Source organism: Callorhinus ursinus, unplaced genomic scaffold (genome assembly GCF_003265705.2).
Source record: "Callorhinus ursinus isolate GAN/ISIS: 27379988/994484 unplaced genomic scaffold, GSC_fseal_2.0 scaffold4, whole genome shotgun sequence".
Lineage (NCBI taxonomy): Eukaryota > Metazoa > Chordata > Mammalia > Carnivora > Otariidae > Callorhinus > Callorhinus ursinus.
In genome coordinates, this window is record NW_027397066.1 from 153,614,907 (window position 1) to 153,630,484 (window position 15,578).

The window sequence follows — 15,578 nt, forward strand, 5'->3', positions numbered from 1 at the left end:
TGTGGATAGTGGCCTGGAGGGACGAAGTGGTAAAGGAGGTAGTGGTCATATGGGCCGTTCACTGGGTGGTCTGCACATGAAAGGCTTGCTTGCAGGCGAGTTTCTTTATAAGATCCCTGGAAGGGGCAATCTCCAGAGTCAGCAAGGCCCCAAGATGTTTAAGTATCAAATACAGAAACCAGAAAACATGGTTATTACAAATTACAAATTACAAAAGCCTAAATAATGGTTTGGGGTACCCAGTAAATCTGCCTTTAGTTTATTAGCCTCATTTAACCACAGCCAATAGATGTTAATTGAGCACCTGCTCTATAGGCCAAGACCTGTGGGATACAGAAATGAATTACAGGTGCTGGTCTCCGGGCGCTGTCCCTCGGCAAATTTGTATTTTTCTTAATTGATTTATGGATACAATTCTATTCAGATTATTACCTACACCATAATTGGCCAGTTTCCCAACAAAGCTCTATGCATGATAACTGTTGCTCGTTCCAGGCCTTACCAGGTGACAAAGGGTCAATGGATCTGAGGTCCATTGTCTTCACTCAGATCCACTGAACCCCCTTCTGTGGCTCAGCCAGCTCTGTTTTCCGGCAGAGGCCACAGAGCTGGAGGCTGCTGAGCCTGTCGGCTTCACAGACACTTCCAGCTCAGGCCCGTACAGGTGGCATGGGTTGGGATCTTAGCCTTCCTCTTCCAAACCAGACACCCAGATGGCCCTCCCAACTCAACTGGGGGCGTTGGGGGAATGAGACAGGGGGTGTTAAAGGTATCCATTCCTGCCCTGAGGCTGGACCAATTCACCAGACCAAGGCGATCAGGCAATGGGAGGGAGGTTCCACTGGCGACCTGGGAAGAGTAGTGACTTAAAACTGAACAGAGCCGAGTCCTGGCTCCCACATTGCAAACACATCATCAGATGATTTATTTCCTCTGACAAGGGGCCAGGAGAAGAATTGGGAATCTTTTTGAGAGGGACCGAGGACCACTCTGTAGGAGGAGTGTCTTTTTGGCCTGACTTTAGGCAGAACCCTGAGCCCGCTGTTTGAGTGACTGCATTGACGATATTTCTTCCAATCCATGCACTGCCATGTTTGGGTGTCTTCTACTGGCTTCTGTCTGCTTCCTGGGGACTCCACGGCCCCTCCCTTCCTCCTGGGTCCCCGTGACCCGCCAGCTCACCTTGACTGCCCTCATCTCCCCTCCCTCCTGGCTTTCTCGCTCCATTCAGCAGCCCAGCTGCAAAATAATACGCACCCCAGCCAGAGTCCCTTCCTCCTGCTGAAAATAAGCACACAAGCCCTTGATTGTTTTCAAGAATTTTTATGCAGAGTAACTTGGGAAATAGATAGGGGCTGAGAAGAATAACAAATACTGCAGGGACATTACAAAATTACAAGATATCTCCAGAGGTACCAGAAGAAACTGTTCTAGATCATCACAACATCTAAACTGAATTAGCTCTGGTCATCCTGCCTTCCCCCCGGCTCCCTTTCCTAGAAACGGCCGTGAAAGTCCCAGACTCATCTGATCATGCAGAAGACCGTGGTCACCTTTGCGGGTCACCCTCACTGGGTCCTGTGCCTTGGGGGCCCAGGTCTGTGGTACCATCGGACATGGGTGACTGTTGCTCACTGTCATGCAGCAGGTGGTTCAGGACCCTCCCAGACTTAGGTCAGGTTCAAGTGCAGGTTGCATGGCTCTCCCCCTCCGTGTCTCGGCCTCACACCCTCCTCTTCCCTTTACCTAAGGAAAGTAAACAGTGGTGCCCATTAAAGCCAGAAAGGAACGGCAGCGTCAAAGACAGAGGTTATTTGGGGCTGCCTATTACAATGAACAATGTGAGTGGTGAGTAACCAGAGTGAGGATGATGAAGTCAGCCTTGGGTGGTTTTAACAAGATCCTTGGATGAGATGAGTCCCGGAGGTCCCTCCCAGCAATCAACCCTGATTTCCACCTACTATTATGAGCTGTGGGACCAAAGAGAACAAAAGGAAGATGACTGTTTCTTGTTGGTAAAATAGAAGTAGGTGACCATTGAATCACTTGCATCCTGTTTTCTGTTATTTAGAACCCGGTTCTTTGGAAAGAAGTAAATACTCATTTTTAATGTTTGTATTTTTTTTTTAATGGGAGGGAAATAAATTCAAACAGAGAACTCCCCGAATGCTCTAAACTTATTAAGGAAACTGAAAACTTATTTTTTTCAAGGAAAGGCTAAACTGATGACGGGGATAATGCAGAATGTTTTCCCGTGTCTCACAGTTAACACGAGACAGAGGCAGGCTTTGAACCTACCTCTACAGAGCCCCAAACTCATGCTTTCCCCCCAATGAGCGTGTGAGGAAACGGGGAATCAGAGTTGCCAAGGCTCCCACCATAGTGTGTCCCTGACACCAGGGACTGTCTCCCTGGGCATTCTCAGCTCAGCTGTCGGGGTTGAGTGGCTTAAAGATAAATTTTCCTTTTTTGTTCTTTAACCCTTGCTCCCATGCACCCCCCCATCCTCAACGGACAGTACTGTAGCCCAAACTCTTTGGGGTGGGGGTGGGGGCGGAGAGACTCTGGTTCCCATGATTAAAAGGAACCCTTCACAATTTTAACCTGGGAATAATAAAGTTGCTTGGGAGAACCTCATTTGAATGTGTCTTATTAAAAAAGAATCAAAAGGGCGCCTGGGTGGCTCAGATGGTTAAGCGTCTGCCTTCAGCTCAGGTTATAATCCCAGAGTCCTGGGATCGAGTCCCGCATTGGGTTCCCTGCTCCTTGGGAGCCTGCTTCTGCTTCTGCCTCTCTCTCTGTCTCTCATGAATAAATAAATAAAAATCTTAAAAAAAAAGGAATCAAAATTAAAAATCTAAACTAAGCTCTTATAATAGTAAGGCTTTTCATGGATTTTCCAAGAATGTGTCTTCATATTCTCTTTTGATATGACAAATGCCTTACTCCAGAACTGTGTATCTCTGTGCCATAGATGTGTGATTTCATCTGGAATCAGAATCAGAAGGCCCAGGGGTGGGGCTCAGGCCCCAGGATGGCTAAGAAGTTCCGTGCATGATTGTACTACTCAGCCAGGGTTAGCGTCAGTTCAACCCTCATGAATTGCTCCCACAGTTTACCTATATGGGTACTATGTGGCAATCTGATGTCATGGGTGAGCAAGGAAAGCCAAGATTTTGTTTAATTTAATTTTAAGACCAAAATTTTGCTCAGAAATATGTTTTCACAGCCAACAGAAATGTATCAACTATTCGCATAAGACAAATGTAAGACAGGATCTTTGCAGCAAAAATAAATGCCTTACACATGTCTCCATTCCTGCAAAGAACCATATGGTGGTTCTGCTGTGGGCTGGTTGATGGGTAGAGTGTGGTCATTGACACACACCTTGCCCCCAGAGGATTTTTTAGACACGTTGGCAAACAAGTGTAAATAGACAATTGTGAATAATAAGGTTAGTGCTAGCAATGCACGTAAGGCTCTGACATCTTTCTTTCAGTGGCACCTAATCCCTAATGTTCTACCTTCTAGAGGATTCTTTGTTCTTTTAAGATTTATTTGAGAGAGAGAGAGAAATAATGCAAGCCGGGGGGAGGGGCAGAGGGAGAGGGAGAGTCCTCAAGCAGACTCCGTGCTGAGCCGGGAGCCCAATGCAGGGTTTAATCCCAGGATCCTGAGATCATGACCTGAGCCAAAATCAAGAGTCAGCCGCTTAACGAACTGAGCCACCCAGGCACCCCTAGAATATTCTTAATCTTGAAATTCTAAAAAGTTTGGTTTTGCTTCTCTATAAATGAAATCTTCTCTATAAATGAAACCATTTTCGTCTTGCCGTTGGTTGTTGTATTGTGATTTAATTACTCTCACTGAAGTCAGTGTTTCTCAGAATGTGGCTATATACAGTACAGTCATACTCAAGAGGACTTTAAATGATATACAGGTATAAATTTGTGATTTTAATAGCTAGGGATTTATTTTAATGTGTAATAGGAAGATACTAATTGTCCACTTACGGTGATATCAAATTTCCTTCTCATATAAGTTAAGGTTAAAAAAAAATGAGCAACAAATTAAATAATAACCCAGAGATACTGGGCTGTGACAAAATTGTGCAGGCTACATGCAGACAGAATGTCTGGAGGTGGGGAAACCATCTATCTGCTTCCAGCTGATCAGGAAGCCATAGGCCCCATGCTGAGATAAACAACATCTTCCAGCCTGGTACCGGGGGGCCAGCTCTGCAAGTCACTTTGCATTTATTTTTTAGTTTCTATTTTTTTCCTTGGAGTCAATGGCCTTGCCCTCCCCAAGCCCCCTTTTCTTGGTTTTCTGATCTCCTGCGAAGCCACCCTCACTTCGGGAGGCCACTGCAAGATGGAAAAACCTTTTGCTTGATTCCCCTGGATCTTGGAAGAGTTTTTTGTTTGTTTGTTTTGTGTGTGTGCCATTTCCTCCCTCGATCTGGTCTTGTGTGCGACCATGTCTGCAAACAACAGTTATGTTTAATAACTAACAGCTTTGCCTGCTGCTTTGCTCATAACTGTTCTCACATGGAGGAAGAAAGTCTTTGTCTTAAAGTCACAGTTTTCCCAAATTTATAGTAGCTGTAAATCAGACAACGATGCTGACGGGAGCAATAGTGGATTCTAGCTCATCTAGGAAGGCCTGTCCTTCTCAGCCCTGCTGAGTGGCCACCTTCTTCATGCGTGCTCTGGGAACCACTTCCTGACACAGAATGAATCACGTTCTCTGCCACGAAACACTGTAGTTGTGCCATCTCTCTATTCCATACCGGTTTCATTCACACCTGCGTAACCGATGCCTGTTGACGTGTCTTCTTCCCCTCAGATGTGAGCCTCTGAAGGACTGCGGCCATATTTTAATTCCTCATTCAACAAATATTCTGAATGCCTACTACATGCCAGGCACTGGGCTAGGAACTGGGAAGGTGAAGGCGAACAGGCCGACACTGTCTCTCCCTCATGCAGCTTGTTGTCTTTGCCCTTTAAAGTGTCTGTCGTAAGTGTATTAGCGATCTGTTGCTGCATAACAAGTTGCCCCCAAACTTAGCAGCTTAAAGCAACAAAGATTTGTTATCTTCCCAGTTTCTGAGGAAGGCATAGGTGTACAAGGAAAGCCAAGGTTTTGGTTACTTTTTCAGATCAAAATTATATGTTTACATATATATGTGTTTACATATAATATAATCTGGCAGGAATCTGGGAGCAGCTTAGCTTCGTTCTGGCCTATGGTCTCTCATGAGACTGCTGGCAAGATCTTGGCCAGAGTGTGGTTATCTGGAGGCTTGATATGGCTGGTGGATCTGCTCCCAGGCTCACTCATGTGGCTGTAGGCTGAAGGCCTCAGTTCCTTACCAAGTAGCCTCTTCATAGGGTCCCCCTCCCCAGCTTCCCCCTGAATGGATGTTTGAAGAGAGAGAAAGTGAGTAAGGAGAAGCCAATGTGTCTTTTGTGTAATCTCAGAAGTGACACGCTGTCACTTCTAAGGGTCACACCAACCAAATCCTGGTGCAGTGCAGAAGGAGACTACATAAGGGGACAGGGATCATTGGGGGCCATCCTGAAGGCTGGTTACTACAGTAGGGCAATTGAGAGTGGGTGGTCAGTAAATGCCTGGGAAAGTTTTTACCCCAATAAGCCATAAGTCAACGCTTCTACTTTATTTAAATAGACTTTATTTTTCATAGTGGTTTTAGGTTTACAGCAAAATTAAGTGGGAAGTACAGAGCGTTCCCATATACTCCCTGCCTCCGCACATGCACAGCCTCCCTCAATAACAACATCCCCCACCAGCGTGGTACATTTGTTAGAATTGATGAACTTACATTGACACATCACTATCACCCCAAGTCCATAGTCTACAATAGGATTCACCCTTGGTGTTATGTATTCAGTGGGTTTAGACAAACAGACAATGAAATGTATCCATCATTATAGTATAATATGGAGTAGTTTCACCACCCTAAAAATCCTGTCTGCTCCTAGTCATCCCTCCTCCCCTCTAACCCCTGCCTTTTCCAGAATGTCAGGTAGAATCATAAAGCATGGAGCCTTTTCAGGTTGGCTTCTTTCACTTAGTAATACGCATGTGAATGTCCTCCATGTTTTTTCATTTTTCTTTTCTTCTTCTTCTTCTTCTTCTTCTTCTTCCTTTTTTTTTTTTTACAAATAGGTGGACATACTTTTTGCCTTGGTTTTACTGACTGTATCATTTTGGAGTGTTTTTAATCTTCCACTAAGCCTAAATAATTTGAATGGTTTACCCAGCTAACATGTTGTTGCCACATTAAATTAAAAAGTCAGTAAATGTGTTTTAAGCAGACTTAGTAACTTGTCTTTCCCCTAAATTGTCTTTTTTTCCCTTATAATCACATTTCTCTAGCTATCTTGCCAGGATCATTCATGTCCTGCTTGTCTAATGCATTTGTGGAAAACCTCTGTTTGAAATTTTTATATGTTCTACTGAAGGCAGATTTTGTTTAATGTACAAAGCTGAGTCTTGCTAAAAAAATAAAACAAAAAAAATGAAGCTCTCTAAGAAGAAGGCCTGTGTTGTGCATTAGTTGATGAAGGGACCTATCACTGGTGGGTGCTGGCTGTTAAACAGAAGCCTCAAATAAAGGGGAAGGGAAGTATTCTTTCTTGATGGGAAAAAATAGGGCTTTACCATTGCAGTGCCCCAACAAAGGCAGTGAAGGAAGAGCCCAAGATTGGTTTGGGATAAACATCAGGATAATGGCATTTCAGCATGGGCATCTTCTGACCCTTTTAGGCAGTTAGGTGACCACTGTCATCAGGAGCACTGTCACCATCTCAAGAGGAAGCAGGGCATAGAGCAGGAGAGCTGGGACAACTGTCAGGATAACAAGAACTCGTATTTGTGTGGTGTCCAATGCTGTGCCTACCATTTGGACTCTCTAGGAAAATAATCTTGTCTCTACTAAGTTGCAACCAGGGAGCCAGCAGCTCTCATGAGAACAACAACAAAAAAAGGTGAAATGCAACGAGAAGCCTTCAGATTCTATTGTGTACAAAGGATAGAACATCCTGGGAAAGGAGACTTAGGAGAAGTTAGAAAGATGTACTCTGCTCAAGTCTAAGTGGAAAAGCAGGTTAACTTTTCAAAATTTGCGAACAGTTGAGGGTTGATGAGAATGGTGTTTGACTTCGTATTTCTTTAACAACTTGCTCCAAATTGTACCTGCTGTTTTATGGAATCATTATGTAATAGTTCTACTTAGCTGTTTTAGCAGCAGTATTTTCAGTGAAATAGAGTAAATGAGTGGGAAAATGTTCTTTACTCAACACTACCCCTGGGGAGCCAGGACACCAGTGTGGTCACCCATCCTCTCCCTCCCGGTAACCAAACCTCCCAAAGGCCCCAGAGGTGGTCATGGTACCTGAGAGGTAATGAGTAGCCCCTGAAGCACCTCGCTTGCAAACCCAAAGGAATTACAAACATCACGCCATCTTTAAAAACGTTTCGGAGGGGCACCTGTGTGGCTTAGTCAGTTAAGTATCTGCCTTCAGCTCAGGTCATGATCCCACAGTCCTGGGATCGAGTCCCATATCGGGCTCCTTGCTCAGGAGGGAGTCTACTTCTCCCTCCTTCCCCTTTCCTCATGTTCTCTCTCTCTCTCAGATAAATAAAATCTTTGAAAAAAATTGTAAAAATTTAAAAATAAATAATAAAAAACATTTTGGAATATCAGTTATTTCAACCTTTTCCTGCTCCCACATCTTCCTCCACGTCTAGCACACTCCAGTTAGTTAGCAACATTGTCTCTCACAGGAGAGGGAGAATAAGCATAATAGGTGCATGCATGTTTTGAAAAAAATGCCCTTTACCAATTCCTACCTGCCCTGCTGGGAGTCAGGGCAGGACAGCATCTCTTCTTTCCACTGTCAGTTGACATAGCAGATGGAGGTTAGTGGCTTCCCGGCTTCTGCACAGGCCATCCAAGAAGGCTGCCTCAAAGGAGGAGTCCAGCTGAACGATGACCAGGGGTCAGGGTACCCGCACCCTCACCTAGGATTTGCCACTAACATCTGGCATCCTTCATCTGTAAACTGAAGGGGTTGGACTAAAAGATCCATGAGGTCCAGTAGAGCACTGATATTTTGCTGTTCTGTATTGGCCAGAAGCCGGTGAGCCTTGTTAGTTTCACAGAATGAAGTTACTCTGTCTTCCTGTTAATCTAAACCTGTGGTTGCTAACTGGTGGTCAGATCTGGCATGTAAGCGTGTTTTGTTTACACTCCCTAGTGTTTTGTAAGTTTTTTGTCTTTTATTATTATTATTAGTTGTTGTCATCTTCTGTCGCTTCTGGCTTGCCCTGCAAATTCTGTGTCTGGCAACACCTGGCCCTTACTCCTACATCACAGCCTCTTCCACAGTGGGCATGTGCTGTTCGGTTCCCCAGGCCCACATGGCCCACTTTGCTCATTTCCATCCCTTCCTGGCCACTGTAGAAGTTAAACTTTGCAACCCCTGTTTTAAATTTTCTCCGTATTCTCTGGGTCCCATGGGACAATGATGCTTTGTACAGGACACATATTCCAGCCTATCTGAGCGTTCGCTGTTGCTTGGATGGGCTCCAGAAGGGTGGGTTTGTTGGGCACGTGAGCTGCGGGCGTGCCTGTCTGGCTTGTTTCTGAATGCAGAAGGTGGGAGGAGAGCCAGAAGCTCAAAAGCTTGTCATGTTCTGGAAAGCTCCCCATTGTTACAGCTGCACTACAGATGTGCAGAAGGTGTGTGAGAGGTTCCATGTGAACATCTCCATGCATCAGGAGAGATGAGACCAAAAGAAAAATAAAACCACCGTGGGGTTTTCAAGTGTTTTATTTTCCCCTCCTCTTCCTACCCTTGTTGTCTAGGTCCATGCCACAAACGACGAGCAGGAGGCTGCTGCACTCAGCTGGGCTCCCTGTCAGCCCTGAAGCATGCTGTCCTTGGGCTCTACCTTCTGGTCTTCCTGATTCTTGTGGGCATCTTCATCTTAGCAGGTAAGAGCACCCTTCCCTCATCTGGCCTTCAAGGATGCAGCGGGAGGTGTGTAGGGAACAAGAGCAGATGGGAACCTGAGAGCTGGAGCCTCTGCTCTTCATTTCCACAGTCATAAGCCCAAACACTGCCCCTGTCACCATGGAAACCACGAAGGAGGAAGCTGGCTGGTCTTTCAGACCAGCACAACTCTAGGCAGCATTGCCCATTTCATGTGGGATGAGATGTTGGCAGGGGCTATGTGGAAATATAGCCCCTGCTATATTTCCTGCTTGGGAAATCTCTGAGTCCAGGAGCAGAGACCTAGCTGCTCCCAGCGGCTTCTGATTTTTCCCACATCATTGTGTGACTTGTACATCACACTGGCCCTCCCTGGAGCTCTGTGCTGTGGTTTGCACAGAGTAAGCTAAGCCCCCTTTCCTGAGGATGATGAAAATAGCCATGAAACATTTTGCTGCTGAGGCTAATCAGAGTCATAATAAACCTGCTGCCCTTTTGCAATTACTGAGGGTGGGATGGGTTTGCCCCAGTCTAGCTGGGTTCTTCTCCCCAGTTTCCATCTGCAAGACAGGCTGGTTAGATGCTGGAGTTGGGAGCACGTTCTCCGGCCAAGAGATGCAGAGCTCATGGACTTAGAAAAGGATCAAATGGAGGACCTCCATGCTTTGAGCAGCCTAGCTCACCACTCACAGCTCACTCCATTGTGATGTAGATGGTGAAACAGATAGGACAGAGATGTGGTGGTCTCTCCTGACTCCCACCCAGAGGGAGAGGTGCACAATTCCCACCTTTCTCAATGGAGGTATGTAAGTGTTGACAAAGTAAAGCCAAGGGATCAGTTTATTTCAACCTCACCTGTCCTACATGAGTGCCTACTTTGTGTCAGGTTCCATGCTAGGAGTGGAGACACAACTAAATAAGATGCATGGGCTTCTTTCAAGGAGCTCCCTGTTGGGAGACAAAGCAGAGGCATACAGATAGAGCCCTGTCCTAAGGTAGAAAGTGATAGGGATGATGATGGGGACTGTCTGTTGACACAACAAGTGCTGTGGTGATTTAGAGGAGGCGCACTCAGTGGAAGTGTGGATGTTGCACGGAGCGGGGTTGGTCAGAGCAAGGCTGCTGGCCAGGCTGAGATGACTTAGATGGTTGAGGGCAGGGTCCTTGAGTTAACTCTAGGACAGGGATCTGGAGGTCAAGCACTTGCACATGACCCTTCGCTGGAAATCGTGAGGCAGATGCTCAGGACCTCACTGGTCTTGTCTCACTTTCTGTCAAGTGAGCATAGTCATAGTCCTGTGATGGGATGTTCAATGCTGCCTTCACCTTCAGGGTCCTACACTCAGGGCAAAGGGCATCATTAGGAGTGGCGTCTGTCCCACCACCCATTGACCTGGGGGCGAGGGGGGCGGCCAACAGCAACAATGAGAGAAACTCATGATTCATCTCAAGGACCCCAGGATACTATCCAGCCAGAGGATGATTTGAACATGTTCTTGGGCTGCTCAGTGGGAGATTGGATTCTGGGTTTTGTGGTCTTGGCAGCCACAACCATAACAAATTTCCAGAATTTCTGGAAACTGTTTCAGCCCAGCAGGAAAGATAGGCTATGGCATTACAGTCTCTCTGCCGAATAGGAACTTTTAGGTGACAGAAGAGGGTCTAGAAGAGGGAGCCAGACAGATGAGGACCCTGAGGCAGGTCTCTGGATCCTGGAAGGCCTGGACGGGCATCATCTCTTGGGAAGAGAAGACCTGCCAGGGAAGGAAGGTTCTCTTCTGGTGCCTGGAGGGTTGCCATATGGAAAAGAGCAGGCATGTTCTGTGTGGCCTCAGAGGGTAGAAGTAGACAAATGGGTGGATTTTGTAAGGAGACAGATTTCCATTCAAAACAGGAGAGTTCCTAACAAGTAGTGTTGCCTGGCATGATGCAGAAAGAATTTTCTCCTGGCTTAGTCAACTTGGAGGTTGAATGGGATTTATGATGACATCCTGGAAGTTTCAGAAGAGCGGGTGGAACATGGTTTTCCAATCTAACCAAAATGTTGCCATGCTTCCTTAGCTGTTCTGTGTGGAAACCTGGGGAAGATATTGATCATTATGATCACCTTTGAGCCTGAAGTTTCTGGGTACCAGATTGCCTGGGTGGCATGACAGTTTGGGGTGGATTTAAACTAATCTGATGAAACAGAGCATCATACTTTATCTCTTGGCTCTGGCATGGCCACTCTCCCCTCCCTAGGTTCTTGTCTGGAAAATCGTGCTGGCCTCTGGGAGGGGTTTAATGAGGGTGGCCAAAGAAAAATATAGTCCCCAGCTGCCTCTCCCCAAGGGAGGGGACTTAGGGATGTGGTGGACAAGTCTGGGGTTCTTCAAGGAGCCCTTGCCTGACCTTAGGCAGGAAGTTTCTTCAGATTACTCTGATTGAAGACCTCCAGTGTTGCTCCTTTTGTGAAAATACCAAGACCATGGGGACATCCATGATTCAGTGTAAACCAGAGCTTGCCTGGCCTTCTGTTAGGAGTTCTGCTGTGGCTGCCTCCCCAGTCGTGGGCAGAACATGTTCTTCATTGCCCTGCTGAGGTCGCCTTGCACAAGAGGTGCTAAGGACTGAATTGTGCCGTGCCCCCCCATTTATATGTTAAAGCCCTATCCTTCAATATGATGGCATTTGCGGGTGGGGCCTTTGGGAGGTTATTATGTCATGAGAGTGGGGCCCTCGTGATGAGATTAGTGCCCTTATAAGAAGAGACAGGAGAGGGAGAGGGAGAGGGAAAGAAGAGGGGGGAGAGAGAGAGAGATCTGCCATGTGAGGACACAGAGAAAAGGGGTCATCTATAAGCCAGGAAAACAGCCCTTACCAACAAACAAATTGGCCCACACCTTGATCTTGGACTTCCCAGTCTCCACAACTGTGACAGATAAATGTCTGTTGTTTAAACCACCCAGTCTGTGGTATTTTGTTATAGTAGCCCAGACTGACTGAGACAGGAGGAGTTCTGTCTGAACCACTCTCAGACTTCAAACCTCCTTGTTGACACAGAGCTCATACATCCTACAATTGGATGACAAAACCATCCATTGCAACCAAGTGCCATGTCTGAATAAATGATGGGTAAAAAACTACAGGGAACAAATGCTCACTCTTACTGTGTTTCAGTATTGCAAAATTATAATCTAACTACATAACAATATTACTCTTATAAGACCTCACATGAAACTTCTCTCAGTTCATCTCTTTGTCCAAGTGTTTGAAATAAAAGGCAAACACTATACCTCGTGTGTATGCATCATCCTGGCTTCCCTGTCTGATCCAACCATCTGGATTTAATTATTTTCACCCAAACTATTTTGGGCTTTCTACCTACCATCTACCTATCCATTCCTGACCAGCATCCTCTCGGGAACTTTCCTGATATCCCCACAATATCACCAGGTTCTATGCACACAACCTTCCAACATCTCTCAAGGAGGCTGCATCAGTTCCTTCTTCCCACCCCCAAATTCCTCTAAGACTTTTTATCTACTTCAAACCATTGCTTATTACCTGGACTGATGGTTCCATATTATGGTTTTGTTCTATTCCACGTTGAGTTTTGGACAGTATCAACCATGAGGCTTAAGTTCATGAACAAGAGAGTTGAGAATGGATGGTCATGGGTTATGAGGTCCTTGGTCCAGCACTTTAGGAAAGATGTGATGGAGTGAAAGTGTTAGAGGAGGGTCACTGTTACTCATGACTATTCTGGGACATTACTGTGGTGACAAAGGGTGGTCAGGAAGAACGTCTTCCACCTTTCTCCTGTCATGACACTACTAAGGAATTTGAATTCCTGCTATGAAAATGTAGTAGCAGAAAGGGGAAGTGCAAACATCTCTGTCTCTGATTTCTTGGAAAGCTGGAGTTTTATGGCGATGTAGACTACAGAACTGGAGCAGGGAGAGTTCCTGGAGAAATGGGTTAGGTTAGATATTGCAGGTTAAGATTTCAACATATGAATTTGGGAGGATGCAAACGTTCAGTCCATAGCATGCGAATAAAAAGAATCATGAGATGTGTTTCCTACTCTGGGAGGGTTTCAAAGCATGAGCACACATACACATTAGGACAGTATGATGTAGCTAATGCTATGTGCCAGAGTAGAGTCTGCTTGCGCAAAGGAGGGTCTGACTCCCAAGAGCTGGAGTGGCCTCAGCCTGGGGAGAGCTGAACACCAAGTGATCCAAACGTCGTTTGAACCGAGCACCCCTTTTTTTGATCACCTCCTTCCAAACAGGTCTGTCTTTGACTCTGCAATCAGAGAACGGTGTGCTCAGAGCCCGTATCCGTTTAGATGGCAGATTACTGATTTCATTATGCATCTCAGAATTAAGAGTGTGATGCCCTTGGACTTTATTGGAACCACCTGTTGGAAACAGTGCCACGAAATTTCCCCTGTGCTTATTGTAGGGGTGCTGTTGAGGATATTGTTCAATCCAATATTGTTCAATCCATTACACATTACACATTACACATCAACACATGCAGAAATTATTTTCTGCCTTAGTTGCAGAAAGAGGTATGCCTTGAGGAATTAGTTTGTTTTCACCTTAAGGAGACTGTGAATCTGAAAGTAATTAAAGTTGCTTTCGAGAGGTAATTAATGCAAACTGAGAGTGAGCTGTCATCTCATTGCAAGATGTATGAATTTGAAGCTAATTAAAATGAAAACCTGGAGACAGATCTGTGGTCCACTTGCAGCAGCTACTGTATAGACTTTCCAGAAAGCATTTTTCTGTTAGTTTCATTCCTACCTCCGTTTAGCATCTCTCACCGTTCTTCCTTTATCTTGTTGGCGTCTACTATTTTCTTACTGTATTTTCTGTATCCTTGTAAACTGCCTTAATCCTTTTTGGAACAAAGAAGGGCTTTATGCACAATTTTTGAAAAAAAAATTCTGTCTACTCTCTTCAATTCTGCAAATGCATGTTTTTAAATATGTGAATGAATGAGTGAATGAATGATGATAGAGACATGAAATCTTGGTGGGGATCTTAATTGTGGGGGGAAATAGGATTACTTCAGTTTTAGTCAAATATCTAAATGGCATCTTAATATGGAATCACCACTCAAGGACATGTGACTGGTGGAAGAAGTAAGTGTGTAATTAGTTACATTATTACACATGCCTGATAGTATATACTGTGTTGGCATTATAGCATTTAGGGAGAATAGTAAGACAGGCAGCATCACACAGTACCTTATACTGGGTAACAATGGACTTTGAAGCCAGCCTGGGTGCTTTTGAATCCCCTCTTCTCCATTACCAACTATGAGATGTTGACCAAGTTACTTGGTCTTTCTTTACTTGAGTTTCGTCATCTGAAAATGGGGGAAATAAGTATGCCTGCCCCATTGGGTTGTTATGAGATTTAAATAAGTTAATATATCAAAAGCACTTTGAAAAGAGGCTCCTGGCACCCAGTAGGCATGCTAGAAGGAGTACTGTTGTTATTATGGCGGGAATACTATCCCTACTATGAGTATTAATACTCATGGTTTTTTTTTCCCTGGTTTTCTTTGCAGTCATTAAGCTTGATAGTGGGAACTGAGAGTCAGAAAAAACTTGGGTTTAGTCCCAGCTCGCCCATTAACACTCTGTAACCTAGGGAAAAATCATTGTCTGAACCTTAGTACACTCAGTTGTAAAGTGAGAAGGTTGAACTAGGTCAGTGTTTCCCAGGCTTTTTGATCATGACCTATACTAATGTATTTTACATCGCAACTAGTTCACACATCCATCCATAACCCAACTAATCCTAAATGTGTGATGGATGCCGATGATTTTCTAATCTATTCTTTTTTCATTATTATGTTATGTTAGTCACCATACAGTGCATCATTAGTTTTTGATGTAGTGTTCCATGATTCATTGTTTGTGTATAATACCCAGTGCTCCATGCAATACGTGCCCTCCTTAATACCCATCACCAGGCTAACCCATCCCCCCACCCCCTCCCCTCTAAAACCCTGTTTGTTTCTCAGAGTCCATAGTCTCTCATGGTTCGTCTCTCCCTCCGATTTTCCCCCCTTCATTTTTCCCTTCCTTCTCCTAATGTCCTCCGTGCTATTCCTTATGTGCCACAAATAAGTGAAACCATGTGATAATTGACTTTCTCTGCTTGACTTATTTCACTTAGCATAATCCCCTCCAGTTCCATCCATGTCGATGCAAATGGTGGGCATTCATCCTTTCTGATGGCTGAGTCATATTCCATTGTATATATGGGCCACATCTTCTTCATCCATTCGTCTGTTGAAGGGCATCTCAGCTTCTTCCACGGTTTGACTATTGTGGACATTGCTGCTATGAACATTGGGGTGTGTGTGCCCCTTCTTTTCACTACATCTGTAGTATTCAAGCTATATTACAAAGCTGTGATCACCAAGACAGTATGGTACTGGCACAAAAACAGACACATAGATCAATGGAACAGAATAGAGAGCCCAGATATGGACCCTCAACTCTATGGTCAACTAATCTTCAACAAAGCAGGAAAAAATATCCAATGGAAA

General features: G+C 45.0%; 1 protein-coding gene across 3 annotated transcripts in view; it reads left to right on the forward strand.

The window, feature by feature from the left end:
* The window catches only part of SCARA5 (scavenger receptor class A member 5), a 150,623-nt gene that overhangs the window by 19,473 nt on the left and 115,572 nt on the right, over nucleotides 1–15,578 (forward strand). For all 3 annotated transcript variants that reach the window (XM_073892548.1, XM_025874025.2, XM_073892547.1), the window contains exon 3: nucleotides 8,897–9,025. In XM_073892548.1, coding sequence (XP_073748649.1) covers nucleotides 8,897–9,025 — 129 coding nt within the window. The remainder of the gene's footprint in view (nucleotides 1–8,896; nucleotides 9,026–15,578) is intronic.